Source organism: Apteryx mantelli, chromosome 20 (assembly GCF_036417845.1).
Source record: "Apteryx mantelli isolate bAptMan1 chromosome 20, bAptMan1.hap1, whole genome shotgun sequence".
Classification (NCBI taxonomy): Eukaryota; Metazoa; Chordata; class Aves; order Apterygiformes; family Apterygidae; genus Apteryx; species Apteryx mantelli.
This window is the reverse complement of record NC_089997.1, coordinates 13268758-13285989: the sequence shown is the minus strand read 5'-3', so window position 1 is coordinate 13285989 and position 17232 is coordinate 13268758. Positions and strand designations below refer to the sequence as shown.

Here is a 17232-nt window from a genome sequence, read left to right as displayed (position 1 = left end):
AGATCCTTCCAGCCACCCCCAGCACCCTCAGAACTGCACAGCAAACATCCCTGCTTTTGGTGCCACAGGCCCAGCTCCAAGAAGTGCCAGACTGATGTTGACATCACAGAGAACATGTGGAGTCCTTTGAAAGGAAAGACCCACTGCAAACACAACTCGGAGCTCCTGCTGCCCCACAAGCATCACTAATGTCCACTACAGATGCAGGGCTCACAGGGATGATCAGCAATCACAGCAAAGATGGCCTCTGATGGGTTTTCATACACACTATTGTCCCCATCTCCATTTCAAGGCTCTCTACAGCTGCCTTTGACCTACTTCAAAGTAGAAGGAGAATGGAAGAGCCAGCATGAATGCCCGTATTCACCTTTACAAGCTCCAGTGTGGCATAAACATGCACCAATGTTTTTAAATCAATCTGATGAGAAGTAGCAGCCCCAATACATCTGGCATGTAGCCAGCTGTTAAACAAGTCAGGCAGAGAGGGAGTATAATTGTAATGTGCATTACGATGACATGATAATTAAAAACTGAAGCTGTTCTCAGGACCTGGGGAAGCAATTCTAGGTTTCTAACAGTCACTGCTGAACAGCAGTTATGCACACCCCAAAGATGTCCTAAGGCAAAGCAAAAGTTTCAGCCTGTCTTCTTACCAGGAGCATAGGACTTATCATAGGTGAGGCCGTGAACCTCTGCAATAGTCTTCGAAAGACAGAACATGGGTCTGCGAACAGTCAGGAAACCATGCTTCCCAACACCAACTTGTTCAGTTACAACACCAAAGGTCCCAAGCTGAATAACTCTCACTCCCTGAAAACACAAAGAGAAGAATTATGAGACTGGTAGGTGGACAGGCTGGTGACTTGTCAGTGCATGGGGATGGTGCTCAGTGCCCTGCCCAATCCTGCCATGCAAAAGGAACAGATGAAGCACTCAGAAAAGCTTTGGAGAAGCCTTGGAGAAGTTCTTCTGAAGAACTTTCCAGATGTTTTCATCCCCCTCCTCTTCACCCTCTCAAAAATACAAGTCAAAGCAGAGAAATCATCCCCCAGATCCAGAAGATCCAGAAGAAGGCTTTCCTGGGCAGGCCCACGATGGCAGACCCACCTGGTTCAGCATCAGCTGCCGTACAATGTAGTCAGACACACCTTCCCAGACAGCAAGGGTCTCTGGAAAATAAGGGAAAGACACATCATGCTCTGGGGGGGCCAGCTCACAGCTGTTCAGCACATGCCTAGCCAAGGAGATGACAAGTGCAAGCATATTTGAACTGCATCCCCCTCCCCAAACATACCCCATCCCTGACAGGGGCTCAGCAGCTGAGGTGGGCACTGCCTTGAGGCTACAACCTTTATCTGCCCCCACGAGGGTCTGCAGCTGAAACAGAGGCATTAGGACATGCAGATCCTACCACGGGACATCCACAATGTGTCCCTGAGCTCAAAGTCTGCAGGAAGGAATTAGAGGCAGTGCTCGGGGTCCCAGACAGAAAGTCTTGCTGAGCTGAGGAAAAGCAGAAAGTGTCTCCTTTCCTTCCAGAAGCAGCTCTCACAGGGTGAACCCCCTCCCTAGGGACACTGGCAAGGGATTTTCACCCAGTGAGAGGACGGTGCTGTGCCCATGGCAATCTGGGGGCTCAGGGCATCCCCCAGAATCTCCCCTGCAGGGCCAGTTTCCCCCTACGGGATCTCTGTACACACAGGCTCTGCACAGCCACCGGAGCAGCTCCAGCTCCTTCCCCCGCCAGGAGCTCGGGTGGACAATGCCCACTGCGAGGCCAGCAGTGACCCTTGGGGCAGGGACTTCTGCCCAGGGTGCCCTGGGACAGCAGGGGCAGCATCAGGGCGAGGATCCAGGAGTCCTGGCGGCCACACTGGCACCTGAGCCAGAGGGGACCATCAGTGGGGGATCTGGCTGCAGCCCCCAGCCCTGTCCACCCTCCCCCTGGCCCAGGGTTTCCACAGCCATGTTCAGAGTTAATGATCTCTGCAACAGCTCCCGGGAAGGAGATCCTGAAGGCCTTACTGTTGGTAGGGAGCATTGGCACCACCTGCCCACGCCGCATCCCATGGCCAGTGTCCCAGAGCTCCATCTTTGTCCTCCTTGCCCTGGGTTACCCCGCAGTAGGAGGTGATGAGGAAAGAGCCCCTCTCCTCCTCCTCCTCCACACGTCACCGCAGCCCTGCTCTGCCCCAGCCTCCCCTCGCCGGCTCCCGCTCAGGGTTGGTGGCTCCTCGCAGCAGAGTGGTGCCGAGAGCAGCCCCAGTGCCTGGGCTCCCCCGGCCTCGCCACGACGTGTGGGGAGAGGCCAGGGCCGCGCAGGAGAGAGCAGCTGTTGCCATGACACGGGATGTCCCCTGTGACCACAGCCCGTGTCACAGAGGGGGCACGGCCCCCCTCGCCCCAGTGCCCTGGCCAGGGCTGGCCCTGCAGTGGGCAGGGACTGCATGGAGCAGTCGGGGACTGCCCCTGCCCCCACGCAGGCTGGGCCGCAGGGAGAACCCCGCCGGGGGTCCCGGCCGGGCTGGGCACTGCGGCTGTGCTCACCCGGCCACAGCTCCCGCGCAGGAAACCTGGCTGCGAGGGAGGGCAGCGGGCACAGCACCGCACTCGCCCCATGGCGACACAGCGGAGGTGGCTGCTGCCACCGGGGAGGAAGCGCTGACATCTGAGCACACCAAAACGCCCAGCAAAGACTTGGCAGTGTCCAAAACCTTCTTCTGGGCGGTTGAACCAGCGGGTCCTTCCCTTGCCAGTGAGCTTCTCCAGAAAACTTGCAGGGAACTGATGTTCAGCACCGTTAACCTGCAGACGTGTTTGAGACCTAGTGACTGTGGCACCTCAGGGCCTGGTGTGGACGGGGACTGAACAGGGGAAGAGGCAGCGCCAGCAGAGCTGCAGGCACCAGCTCACTAAACACACGGGGATCACAGACTGCTCTGCCTGCACTGCTCTCACACCTGCACCAGCTATTGGCCTCCTCACACCAGCCCACAAACACTTAAACCAGCAGAACTGGAGGAGCGCGGGGACCCTGAAGCCACATGTGGGGCTGACCCTCGCAGAGGCAGGCAGCAGCTGCAGGCACTTGGCAGCAGGTTAAACGCAAGCTCTGAAGATTTCACAAAGATGCCGCAAGAACCATCTTCAAGAAACAAGAGACACTCAGAGGTGTTGCGCAGACCTCTGCTTTGAACACACTCAAATCTAGGGTAGAAATGTCTAAGGAGGTGAGGAAATAAAAGATGGAAAAGCAACTCATACACCCACTTAAATAACTTAATGCTAAAGCAGGGCTCAGCAACTAGGTCTGTAAAAACTTCTCAGCCGCACACTTCCCCACTAAGCAGAAGGCAAGAGGCAAAGTATTAGATCAGCTAAGGCAAAGAGAAAGTCTTGGGAAAACTTCTATTTCGGGAACAGAGAGCAAAAGTACTTTCTAAAGGGTTTTTTCTATGTCCTTTCAAAAAGAATAGGAGACACTGGAAGGGTACTTTGGTCTTTTTTCAAAAAAATCATTCCGTTTCCACTGTTATGCTCTCAAATCCAGCTGGTGCCGTCACTGGCCTGACAGGAGAAGGGGCGCAAGAGCCGGGGGCTCCCGCGGGGCCGGAGGCAGCCTGGCTGGGCCGGGCCTTCCCCAGCAGCTGCTCGCACACACCGGGCCGCGGCGCCTCCAGCTGCCCCCGCGCGCACAGCCGCTCGCTCTGCCCAGCTCGCGGCCCTCGGCCCTCGGCCCCGGCACAGCACCTCCCGGCGCTGCGGCTCGAGGCTCCAGGCGGCCCCGCGCCGGGAGACGCTTCCCCGCGTGGCACCAGCCGCCTCTCGCCTCCTCCCTCCCTCCCTGCAGGGCCCGGGCAGTCCCGGCCCCGCCCCCGCCCCGCCCCTCACCGCCCTCCTCTGCGCCAGTGCGCATGCTCCGAGGGAGGAGGCGGCACTTCCGGCCCTGTGGGGGCAGGGCCTGTGTGTCCATGCCCACCACCCCTGGTGCCGCCGGCCCCGCCCCCGCCGGGCCCCACTGCGGCGCCGCTCTCAAGGCCGCGGAGAAGCAGCTGCGGCAGCGGCGGGTGTTGGCGGCTGCCGCGCGGGGAGTCCGGAGCGACGCTGCGGCCCGGCGTGTGCTCGTGTGCACGGAGCCTGCGGCGGCTGCTGCCGGCTGGGGCCGGGGCCGGGGCCGGGGCCGGGGCCGGGGCGGAGGGCGGGGAGCGAGGGGGAGCGGCGCTGGGCTGGCCCTGGGCTGCGGGAGTTGTGCTGCAGGGGAGCGTCGGCGGGGAAACGCTGCTGCTGGGGCGCTGCTGCCACAGGGCCCCGCTCTGCCCCGGGGCCCGGGCGAGTCTGCACCAGGGGACAGGACAGGATGGGATGGGACAGGAGGGGCTGGGGCGGGAGAGAAAGGTCTGCTCTGTGGGTGGGGCAGGTGCTGCCTGTGAGCACCCTGGGGACACAGAGGGGTGTTTTCAGCCCACGCTGCCGCCCAGCAGGTGCAGAGGAGCCCTGAGCTGTGCGAGCTCCATCACTAGTGAAACCGCAGGCAGCAGGTGAGGAGGGAGAGGAGCAGAGAAGCTGCTTTCTGTGCTCCTGCTACCCCTGGATGTCCTCCCGCGGTGGGAAGCTGCAACGCTCTGGGTGCGGGTGGGGAAAGTGGTGGGGGAAGTCAATAGGCCTGAGCTGCTGTTGTGCTGTGCCGCTGAGTGCAGCATTCAGTTTTCTTGATTACCCTGTGAAAATTGGAGTTGTTTTCTTCAGCTTTCAGTTATGAACATTAGCAAGGTGTCATGTCCAGGGATGGGGAGAAACGAGGGCTGTGAAAAAAGCAGGGCCTGAGCTTATGCGAGTCTTTGTAGAGTTCTTGTGCTTTTTTGATAGCTTCCTTTCTTTGTGCAGTTGCTAAGGAGGAAAGTAAAAGGATGCCACAAATGGGCACTGTCCCCTCTAGAAGCGTTTTCAAAGGATTTACAGGTTAGGGCCCACTTTTTCAGTTTGTTTCCAATATTCCTCGACACCAGTGTCCTCATTCCTTTCTCCCAGGCCCTTGGTTGAACCTAAATGGTAAAGCCAGAATGTAACTCTCTCATGGAGGTCTGCATTGCTGTTGGAGACGGAGGTAGATGAGCACAGCTTCATTTTTTCCTTTGCTTCTGTGTTGTGTCCATCCGTGTTCCCTGGCTGTAGCTGCTTTAGAAAAATCCAAGCTTTCCTCATTCATTTCTGAATTATGATGAGAAAATTAATCTTCCTGTGTCATCAAACTACTTCTGACCCCCGCAAGTGTTTGATAAAGGACAGAACAAGAGTTTCACGGATGGTGAGTGCTCTCCTGCAGCTGGAGCAGGATGTGCTTCTGTTCCAGAGCAGGTTACCATAGGCAGGTATTTAAACTGTAGTTATCCCTGACTGTCACTTTGAGAAGGTTGAATGGTACTTTCTCTCTTCCAGAAGACTGGTCTTTGTGTCTGCTGGAAGGCTGATGCTGGCAAGCTGTGACTGAAGACAGCTCGACTGAAACTTGTGTCTTGCTAAAATTGAGCTGGAGGAAGTGTTTTCCCTTCTGAAATACCACGACCAGGCGTCTTGGGGACTAGCCCTAGGTAGGATATAATCTGTGCGGAGTGAAGGTGACGGGATGCTCTATTTCTAGTGCCAGCAGGAGAGATGCCCACGTCAGCAGAGTGCCCTGGACTCCAGGCATTGTTTTCTGGCTCTGTGCCTCTCCCCATGGGCAGCAGCAAGAGCATTTCAGCCGCAAGTCTAAGATCTTTTGGTCCAGGAAGTCTAAATCAGCTGGAGCATTTATGCTAATATAGCTTCTGTCGGAAGCTATGGAAGAAAACAAGCTCTCTCTGGAAAGAAGAGGGGAAAAAACGGGAGGGAAAAAGCCCTCCTGGCTAGTTACTGGCTGAAGTGGCTTTGTAAGGTTTTTGTGAAAGGGAAAATGCATGTTGAAAGTGAACGAGAGCCTTCAGTGTGCCAGTGACCTTCTGAGGTGTAGACTGAGCTCTGTTGGAATAGGGGTGACCTTTGTAGTGTCCTGCTGTTTGCAGTAACGGTGGAAGATAAATTCCTCGTGCAGCCTTAGGAGCCCTTTGCTTAAATTAAGGTAGAGTTTAGACAAGACTCTGAAATAATCCCTTTATAACTGTTTGGTTGGTGTGTATGGTTTTTTTTCTTTGTTTTTTTTTTGGTTGTTTGTTTTATGATGGCAGAGCTTCCAAACCAAGTAAGCAGATCCCATCTTTTCTGAACAAGCCCCGTTCCATTGCTTATATCAAGGCAGCTTCTTTTCCGGACCTTCTCTAGAAAATTGGAGGTATGTAACTTGTGAAGGTGTCCTGAACTGTGCCCTGCAGAGAGGTCAGGTTAAATTGGTTTGGTTAAATTGGTTAAATTGGTTTGCTGACAAACAATTTTCTTCTGTATCCTGCAGTTTGTAAGAATGTCATGTGTACACATTTACTATTGCCCCAAAGAGTGTTTTTTTTTAATCCTGTTTGTTATTTAAATAATAGTTCATGAGCACTTCTTTTTGCATGTCTGACATGATTATGTAGACATATGAGTTTTGTAATTATTTCTGAGTAGGTGCTGGAATTAGGGGCCTAATTTGGTCCAGTGTGGAGTCTCGACATTAAACCCCTAGCAGCTGCCTTGCTTCCGTGCTCATGAACTTTCACATGATAGTCGCAAGGCCTGTTTGTCCGAGTTCGGGCTTCGTGCTCAGCAGTCAGTGTTAGGAAGCTGTCTGCACTGTCCCCCATAAACTGGCAGCCCCCTACATGTAATTGTCCTTGAAAGTTGACTCGTGCTTTTTCTCTTAACACTTTGCCTTCCTTAAGCACACTTGGATGCCAGCAGCCATATTGCAGCCAGTCAAACGCACACCACGGTGTTCCGATTGCCTGACTCCAGTGTTGTCCTCTGTTTCCCCTTGTGTTGTCAGCTCAGCTCCCCTTGAAGCTCAGCACCTTCAAGGCCTTCCAGGCTCCTGTCCTAGGTGCCTTGGTGTGGGCAATGCCTGCTGTGGCTGGCTGAAGCCTCAGCGTTGCGAGGGCTGCAGCCTGGTGCAGCACAAGAGGTGTTTGCTGTTCTTGTGTTCGTTCCTGAGCTGCTTTCTTGTGTTTGCTAGTCCTCGGGTTTTCTGTCCTCTTCCTCTCTTTCCCCTGTTACCGCTGAAGGGCGAGCAGATTGAAACAACCCTGCCCTTCAAAGTTAGGACTCTGAAACAAGGAACCAGGCTGCTGTTGCTCACTGAGCAGCAAACGGAGGGAGCCAGTGATCCTGGGCTCTGAAACACTCCTGCTGTTTCCGGGCTCTAACTTAACAGGCTGTGACAAGCCTTGTTTAGCTACCTGCTGCTCAAAGGTTCGTGTGCTCATTCCTATGTCTCATGAGCCCTTTCCGCTGTAACTGTGTTTTTTCAGGCCATGGTGAGAGGGGTCCTTGCTGCATTTGAGGAAGGCAAGCCGGAGGAGACCATGAGCAGTGCTTTTAACCTTACTGCCGCCCCTAAGGATGTCCAGCCACTAAAGAAACTTTGCTGGCTCTGGGAGGAGGTAACATTTGCTGCAGCATAGTGGTGTCATCATGCAGTGTATATTGAAAAATACCTCTTGGCTGTGTATGTGAATTTTCTTTTCAAATTCTTTGCTGACCCCTCGCTGCACATCTCAGAAGTGTCTGTGTTCGGGCTCTGATTTTCAGCCTTGAAGGGTGCAGTATTTCTGAAAGCACCTGCACTTCTTGTCTGGTGCTGCTTCCCAGAGTTGGTCATACTTAAGCCCAGATTAATTGGAACGGATGACAAGTGTTTCTAGGAAACACTGTAGAAAGTAACCATGCACAAAAGTCTGGGAACAAAAGCTGCCACTGGAGTTCTCTCGGGCAGCTGCCTGCTCCAGTTTTGCCAGCAGATAAGTGTTTCAAAGCTTTTTTTTCACACTTGCTTTTCCTTGCTCTTACATGTGCCGCTTTGTATTGGCCCTGCAGAAGGAGGAAGGACCTGAGGAAGGCTATTAGCTGTAAATGATTTACTGCTATCATGCAGAGCAGTTGAAGTACTGTTAAAATCTACCATAATTTCTTTCTAATATCTGACTATGATCTTTAGAATTTCTCTTTTTCTCCTACAAAAGTGGATTTTTGACTGCATTCAGCAGGAGGGAAGAATGAACCTAAATGCAGTGTGTGATTGCGAATTCTCAAGCACTTGTTCTTAAATCTCTATCAAAAGGGAACATTTGAACTTTTTTTTTTTTTAAGGTTTTCGGGACCTGGCTAAGTGCAAACCAGCGCATGATGTGAAGGTGAGGGAAGATCTTGGGGTGTTCAGTGATGCAGAGAAAGTAAGTATTTATTTATCTTAGTCTTTCTGTGTAAGTAATATATTTCACCCAGCAAATTAATAGTGCTAATTTCACATGCGCTGGGCCATGAATCAACGTGTTAACAGAGAGGCAAAGTAGGCCATGAACTAAATTTAACAGTACTGGTTTTCTTCTTGTATTAAAATATGCATCCATTTTCTCATCTCTTTTTAGACTGACAGATACAGGCCTAAAATAGAATGGGCCTCTTGTGAAAACAAGTAGGCCTTTATGGTTGGATTCCAGTGATCCTTCCTTGTTTTCTTCATCGTAGAACTGCATGCTAATCTTTTGTGTACATGCAGAGCCTTGATAAAGCTGCTGTGTAGGCACCAAGTGTGCGCATGTCAGATTTTCTGCGTGTTTGTGACTGATCCTTCTTGTTTCTTGTGATTAGGAAAACTTGGATATGTACCCCCAAGGAGGGAAGAACCAGAAAGAAACTTAAAGAACTGTTGATGAGATCGCTGACACTCAAGATGGCAGTGCAGGTTAGTTCTGGCTTTCAACTTTCTTTACTGTGTTCTGGCCAAAAGTCTCCTCTGAAGCAACTGAAAGGAGCTGAACTACTGGCCATTTTTTATCTATTCACATTTCTGTATACCTTAGTGCTTACAAGCCATAGTCAGGGACTCCAGGGTCCTGCTGATAAGCTCTGGACAAAGAGTCAGGAAACAAAACTAGACCTTTTCCCAAATGCTTATAACCGAGCACAAGAGAAAAGGCAAGAGATGGCTGTTGACAGGTGGGAATACAAGGAAATGCTCAGTGCTACTCTGAATGATGAGCACTGCTCTCACTGCAGCAGTAGCCTGACAGTTTTCATGGGTTTTGAGCAGCCCAGCAAGAATTTTCAGGAGGTAAGGTTGACTGCTAGATGCATATGAAAACCTTCTCCCAAGTGTGAAGGTGGCAGGTGAGAAGAGAACATGCTTCTGCATTTTTGTATTGAGGTGTTAGTCAGGGAGAGGTGCTGTCAGGGCCAGCTCAGAATTCAGAGCTGTTTTCTGGGCAGCCAGTGGGAAATAATGTAGGAATGAGGTAATTTGTGAAAGGCCTTAGCAACTCTGTTTGCTGTGAGAGAAGAAACTTGAAGGGTGTCAGGAGAATGTGTTTTGTGATGAAGGGAATAAGTTCAGAAGATGATCTTTAGAGCAACTTTCTGAATGGATGTGAGTGGGGCGAGGCTGTATTTCAGGACAGAAGAGGACGTTGCAGTAGTTGAGCTGATCATGCCTTGAGGAAGAGATGTAATTATGCAATACCTCGTGAAGGCAGTACCTCGCCCATGTTCCACAGCCTGTGCAAGACCTGAATGAGGGGAATAATAACCTATAAAAAGGTTCAAGTCAAAACTTGTATGCATCATAATTATCCTCCTGTATGCATCATAATTAATTGAAGCTCTCTCAGGAACGCCCTTCTCGACCTGTCCTGCTGTTCTGGTAATAGCTGTGAACATGAAGTTCAGGGGAAATCAGGTGGAATAGATTCACAAATACGGTTACTTTGCAAGGCTCTGGCCTATCATATGCCAAAGTCAAGCTGCATATAAGTACCATGTACTTTTTTTTTTTTTTAACCTTCCCAACAAAGACAGAATTTTGCTCTCACAAGAAAGAACATGTAATGCAGTTTGAAATCAGATGCATGAGGAATACATATAATGGGCTGGAAACTTCACAGATCTCACAGTACCTTCTGGGGTAGACTGCACTTGATTTTTGATGTGACTTAGTGTGACCTAATCTTGTTTTTGTTATTGCCTTTGAAATGCTTGCAGATGGAAACATGCAGTCTACAGCAGCGATTCCCCATCCTCCTCTGATGATGATGAGGAACATTTTGCCCAGGAATCTACTGAAGAGGAGGAGCAACTGGATGACTGTGAAGTGTTCTCCTCCCTGCTCTTGTACAGACTCTAAACAGTGGCAATATTTAATCCACTGGCATAATATGTAATTTGTTGGCACTGGTGGCTCTTAAGTGGGCTCTCTACCATTGGACTTTCACAATTGATTCTTTAAGAGCAATTGGATTTCTTTGGAGAGGTTAGGCGTAAACTCTAACTATTTTAATGTAAAATTCTACTGCCCCTCTGCTTTACAGTAGGCTATTCAGAAAGAAACCCCCCATAACAGAAAATGTATAAATAGAGGCAGTGATGGGGTTTCTTTGCCTTCCTTTAACCTAGGACATGGGTTCTGTTGAATTTATCTTTAGGTAAACTGAGGCATCAATACATTTGTGTGCTTGAAAAACTTCTGCCAATACTGAGCTTTTATAGTAGCAGTAAAAAGTCATTTCTTAAGAATTTTTAAAATGCAGCATATCTGTAAACTCAAAGTAGAGGGAATTCCTTGCCATAGTTAAAGGCTTAGTGTCTTGTGTGATAAAAGGAAAGTATACTCAAAAGGTGTCCTGGTTGAAAAAGGTGGTTTGGGGGGTTTTGTTGCCTTTGAGTGTTTTACATACATGTGAACTTGATTAGTTTATAAGCAGGAGAGGTTTATCTGTTGGAAGTCAATTGTAATTTTTTGCTTGAAAGACCAGGTGTTTCCCTTTATGGGCACAATATCTGTAGATTTAACAGTTAACTGTATATATTCTCTATCAGCAAAACTCAGCTCACAGCATGATGAAATATAACTTTATAATATATCTTCTCTTTCAATAAGGTTAAAAGTACTGCAAAGAAGGAAACAAAAACCTTCAAATGTTTTGCTGCTTTCTTCATTGACATTCTCTTCTAAACAACAGTAGGTTAGCTTTTCTAGTTGATATTTAAGTATTATCTGGAAACACAGAATACATTTTTCTTCCTCCCAGCTTTAGACTTTCTCCTCAGCTATTGCCGACCAATTCTGGGAGACAAAATCCAATAACTTGCAACTTTTTAAGGAGGAATGAAAGTCTTTCCTATCAAGTCCTGCCTGTCTATCTGGAGATAGATCAGATCCATGGATGAGGATCAAGTAGAGGACTGAGTTTAGTGAACTGCTAAAGATATGAAGTGGAAATGGGAGGAGGCAGATGGACTGTGGGGAAGCAGCAATAGTTTGTGGAGAAGCTGCAAGGCTTTAGATAGCAGGACAGCATTAGTCCTGATATTTTGTGATATCATTTGAAGGAAGTGCAAGAAAGGCTTCAGGTAGAGCCTCAAAGGTGTCAATGTTTGAGGTAGTGCTTCTTGGGCTGAAGGGCTTTGAACTCTTTGAGGAGGCCTTTGTTAACTGTTATGTCCTAAATCCATTTTTCTCATCCTCTTTGGAAAAATGAGGTGGAACCTTTGCCCCCTGGCTATTGGACATCAGAGAGCTGATTCTGAGGAAATGGAGGACTGTTTCCAGGGCCAGCACTGACCCCTGACCTGGGGACTTAGCCCTGCACTGCTTGCATCTTCTGTGAGAAGATGGACCTGCTTTGATGCCAGAAACTGTTGACATGCTGGAATTTCAGTATTGAATTTTAGAAGGAATTTACCAACAGTATCCAAGTTATGCACTTTCAAAGCATTTGATGGTAAACGCATCCAGTCAAGATTTTTGTAAGCAACTTGTAAGATCTTCAGGTAGGTGCCCTTGTGATAACAGTATCCAGTTGCTTGGGAAAGTGCAGTGGTCAGGTGCTTCAAGGGCACATAAGTGAAACTGGAAAAGGAAAATGAAAGCAAACTCAAAAATATACGTATCCATCCATCTGAAGTTGCAAGCAACAAAACCGGTGCATATGCTGGACTGTTCTGTAATAATGTGGTAATGTAGCTTCCCATGAGACTCCAACATCCTCCTACCTTACGTGAACATGTGGAACATAAATGATAGTTGGTGCTGTCCTCTGGGCTTCCCACATGCTGGTGAAAAGGAAGTTTGCGTGGGAATATTGATCCATGTAGAACAGGCTGCTTTGTAACCAATAACTATGTATCTATGCAAACTAACACATGTAAACACATGTAAACAGGATGTAAAATGTAACCTGATGAAAACTGTATCAACCAGATAGTACATAGAGACAAAGTGTCAGAACACACCTACCAGGACAAACCAATTACTTAATAATAGGGTATAATTTCTACTCTGATTAAATTACAGACCCACACAGACAGAAATGGACCTTAACCTCTGTGTGACTTCAGAGCTACTGAGATGTAAGGTCACTCCTAAGGAGCCTCACAGCTCGATTCATGTGGGGGTGTGCTTGAGAAAAGAAGCCGAGCCCTTCAGCAAGGTGGATGAGCCTGGCTGCACTGCTGCACCCCCGGGACTGCCGAGTTTTCAGGTCAGGGTGGGCTTGTGCCCAAGTCAGTCTGGAGCACAAGGCAGGAGAGGTGAGGGCAGGCACTGTCCTATTCACCTGGTCATGAATCATAATTTCAAAGGTCATTTTGTAAGAGGTGACCAGCCTTCAAGCTGTCTGAAGAGCTCCCCAGCTCACAGGCTGCTGCCTCATTTCCAGAGGTTCCTTCAGACCAGGTTTCTTGCTCAGGAACATCACAAGCCATTGCCTGTACGTGGTGCCTCAAGCACATTAGCACATGCTATTGGTACATATGAGCACTGACTAGACATTATTGGTAGATGACCACAGGGGCAACCATCACATAACCCAAATGGAGATCTTCCTTTTATGTCACAGATGAGCCCTCAACCATGTAACATGTCTGCCCATACTGTCACAGCTCTCAGATGTTTCTACTAAAGGTCCAGATGCTGTAATACAGTGTCATGCTATGAAGACTTGACAGTAACAACTGAGACAGTAACATAATAAAAAAATATGTTTATTTCCTCACACAAGCTTTTGGATTAGTAACATCCATTAAAATAATGTGATTACTGGTTTAGAAAGGATAACCCCAAACCGTCGGTTACTGCGCTATTAATTGGAAGCACTGCTTACCCCTACTTGAAAGCTTTCTTGCTCACTCTTAGTGAGAGGACTCTCAACCTCGAGGAGTTACCTTAACCCAGCATCCCAGGAAAAGGGGAGGGGGGGAATACTCACGGTCCAGCCAGAGAGGATGGTCAGGTCATGTTCCCATCCCTGCTCAAACTCTCTTAGCTTCCAGGTCTCTCTTTATACAGCTGGGGCTCTGGGCAAGCAATGCTTTTGCTGACCTCTGCGAGTTTCATAATAACAGGACTGTTTGTCTGCTTGGAAAGACCCTGCTAGCGAGGCAAGACCACAATACCTCCGTATTGCTTCTTCCCTCCCTGTGGGTCCATGCAGATTCCTCAGCCCTGTCAAGCGGCAGAGTTCTTTAGTCCTGTTAACTCTTCTATTCCGCAGCCTTGAGCATATCAGTCCTTGCGCATATCAGCAGGCAGACTTCTTCAGTCCTGTTAACTCTTCACTCGCTCGTCAAAAGGAAAAACAATGACCCAGTGGAGCCAATTCAGCAGAAGGCCATCAGGATGCTCAGGCAGCTGCTGCACAAACTTTTTTGTCCACAGGGCCAGTCCTCCTGCCTTTCCAGCCAGAGCAGAGGCCGAAGAGACTGCATCTCATGACACACAAGTCCCACAGGGCTAAGAGGGGTTATGAGTGGTGGCACCCATTGGTGCCACAACAGGAGCAAAGCACCTCCCAGGAAGGAGAGATGGACAGAAACCAAGAGGAAATACCAGTAGCTCTGCTCCCTTCAGCCCCAGACATGCCAGGCCCCTGTGCTTCAGGGAGAGTTTTTGTGGCCCCCTCCCCTCAGGGGACAGAGCTTGGCACCCAAGGGGGAGACTCTCCCCATGCCCAAGGGCAAGTCTCCATGCCTGGGAGGAAATGACTGTGGCTTGGCCTCTCTCTCCCCACTGACCATTGCGGGAGGCTGGAGGGACCAGCTCAGGCCATCAGGGCTCTCTAAACCTGAGAGAATCAGTGAACAGTCATCTGCAGGGAGATGAGGGGAATCCCATGCATGGGATCTCTACTGACTTTGCATCATGAGTTTGGAGGAATCCTGATGATTTCTCTGCCCCAGTTTCCTTTTAAAAGGAGCATGATCCAGAGTTTGTGACCAAGAGTTATGGAAAAAGTCAGGCCTTGCCGGAGGAGTTTTCAAAGTTTCCACCAGCTCAGAGGTTTCAATCTCCTTTGAGAACCTATTATGCACTACTCACTCTCTGCAATCTCTGAGGAGAGCTGAGCTGAAATTAATCTTCAGAGACTCGTTTGAGCTCTAAATCCCAGGACACTCCAGAGAGCAGGGGGCATTTGGGTGCTGCTGGAGACTCACTGAGGGAGCTGCTAGAAGAAGACAGCAAGTGCAGAGCAATGCCTGAGCTCTGGGTCAGGGTTTGCAGAGAGCTCATGGAAGAGAAGGACATGGTGGGGAAGAGACAGGAGGTGAGACCCCAGCTTGATCGTCCTTCCCAGAAACAATCAGTGCAGAGATCGTCACATCGTCATGAGGATTGCAGCTTCGTGTTGTGTCTTCTGAGTCAGGTCTGTTCCTCTTGAGCTGGTGAGGCTTTGCATGGTGGCACCTATGGGCAAGAATGGTGACGGGCATGTCCTTTTTTGCATGTCTTTCCCCCACCATCTCCCTCTTCCCTCTACACATTTCTTCTGATTCCCTTGTTTGATGAGCAGAGTGCTGGTGAGCTTGCCGGTGGGTGCAGAGTTAGACTTTATGCCTTTGCTGTTCCTGAGCCTACCCAGAGCCCAGTCGAGGGGCACCCACACCTCCGTTGGGAGGTAGGATCCAGGTAGAGGGGTGTGTTTCTCAGGCAGGAATTTTCCCTAGCCATGCATACAGGCATGTCCTGGGCATTCACCACAAACAGGAGTGGAACAATGCTCTTCCCAATCTCACCTACCACTTACCATGGAGATACCCACTCCTAGCAATGCTGCTCAGGGGGCCCCATGAGCACAGCTGGCAGTGCTGAGGTCCAGCTGCTGGGCTGTGCTGCAAGGCAACCCAAAGCCCTCAGAAACCATTGCTGAGGGGGAAACTACACAGGCTGAATGATCTTATCTGCCCTCTTCCCTCCCACTCTGCTCAAAATCTCTCTTACTCATGTTGCCCAGTTAGCTCAGGTGTCCATCTTCTCTCACGGCTATCTCACTTTTATTTATCTCTCTGAGAATCCTCTTAGACAGTCCAGCTCCACAGTTCTGGATGCCAGCTCCTGACCCACACACTGTCAAAGGAAGCACACGGTCTGTCCCTTCTCCCTTTCAGAGAGCTGAGATCAGCTGTTTGGTGCAGTGCCTGTCCTGCTCCTTTGAGGAGAAAGGACATCTGGCATGATGTGCTCACATAAAGGGATTTTTTTGCCTGGTAGGGATTGTGATTGCTATTTGGAATAACTTCAGGTGTAGGAGAGAAATGTCAAAGTCTGAGTGAATGCCTTCTCTCCTTTAACTCCACTCCAGCCATGAAATTAGCACCTCCATGGGGCAGCTCACCACCATCGCGCTCTTAGGAGGCCCTTCTCTTTAAAAGCATGGTTTAACTCTCTGGAAAAAACATATGCTCTCCTTTCACCAGTCATGGAGGCCATAAAGGGAAACAAATGCAGTCAGAGAAGTGCCATGGTCTATATTTTCTCTGTTGGCAACTTCCCTCATGATTCTTCTACACAAGAAAGAAAGAAAGAAAGAAAGAAAGAAAGAAAGAAACAAATGTTCTTTCTCGTAGGCTGCCTTGCTGGCAAAAGAGGAATGAGGGACCTGTGGCGCTACATGGAGAAAGGGGAATGGGACAATTGTACATCGCCAGTGAAGTTCATCCTGCTGGGAATGGGGAATGTCTCTTCATTAAAGACGCTGTTCTTCCTTCTCTTGCTCATGATCTACTCAGTGACCATGGTTGGGAATATCCTCATCGTTGTGCTCGTGGTGGCAGACCAGCATCTGCACACTCCCATGTACTTCTTCCTGGGCAATCTGTCCTCCTTGGAGACCTGCTACAGCTCCACCATCTTGCCCCGGCTGCTGGCCAGCTTCCTGACTGGGGACAGCAGCATCTCTGCTCATGGCTGTATTACACAACTACATTTCTTTTGCGCTTTTGCATCTAGCGAGTGTTACCTCCTGGCGGTCATGTCCTATGATCGGTACTTGGCCATATGCCAGCCCCTGCTCTATGCAAGCCTCATGACCTGGAAAGTCTCTCTATGGCTGACAGCAGCATCTTGGCTAGTGGGATTCCTTAGCTGTACAATAGTCCCTTCTTTCTTATCGCAGTTTAAGTTCTGTGGCCCTAAGAAAATCGACCACTTCTTCTGTGATCTTACCCCGTTGCTGGAACTCTCCTGCAGTGACACCAGGGTGGTTACAACAGTAAGTTTTATCCTATGTTTCCTTAATCTAGTGTTCCCTTTCCTGTTCACACTGGCCTCCTATGTGTGCATCATAGCTGCCATCCTGAGGATCCCAACCAACATGGGCAGGCAGAAGGCCTTCTCCACCTGCTCCTCTCACCTCACTGTTGTCACTGTTTTCTATGCCACCCTCATCACTGTCTATATGGTGCCCAGAACTCCCCAGCTGAGGCAGCTCAACAAAGTGTTCTCCTTTTTCTACACCATCCTCACGCCCCTGGTCAATCCCCTCATCTACAGCCTGCGGAACAGGGAGGTCAGGGAGGCCCTGAGGAAAGCACTCAGGAAAGCTCTGGCTTTCACCCAGAGCTCACAGCAGTTCTGCACTCCTGCATGAGAAACACTGCTGGTTCTGAAAAGTAGTAAAGTCAATGTGGGGAGTAGTGATGTGCTATATCATATGTATCCCTTGAGAAGACCACAGCACTGAGAATATTGGTGGAAAGCAGATAGGAAGAGAGTATAGATTTCTATCAGCAATTAAATGGATGGTTTAGAAGAGAATGGAAATGTTTCCTTTCTTCATGCTAAATGAGAATTCTTCG

General features: G+C 49.5%; 1 protein-coding gene across 1 annotated transcript; it reads left to right on the top strand.

Moving 5' to 3' along the window:
• Positions 1–16046: 16046 nt before the first annotated feature.
• Positions 16047–17024, top strand: LOC136993806 (olfactory receptor 6B1-like). Its single transcript, XM_067308754.1, has one exon. It carries the CDS (start codon positions 16047–16049, stop codon positions 17022–17024), a length of 978 nt encoding a protein of 325 aa, XP_067164855.1.
• Positions 17025–17232: the final 208 nt, after the last annotated feature.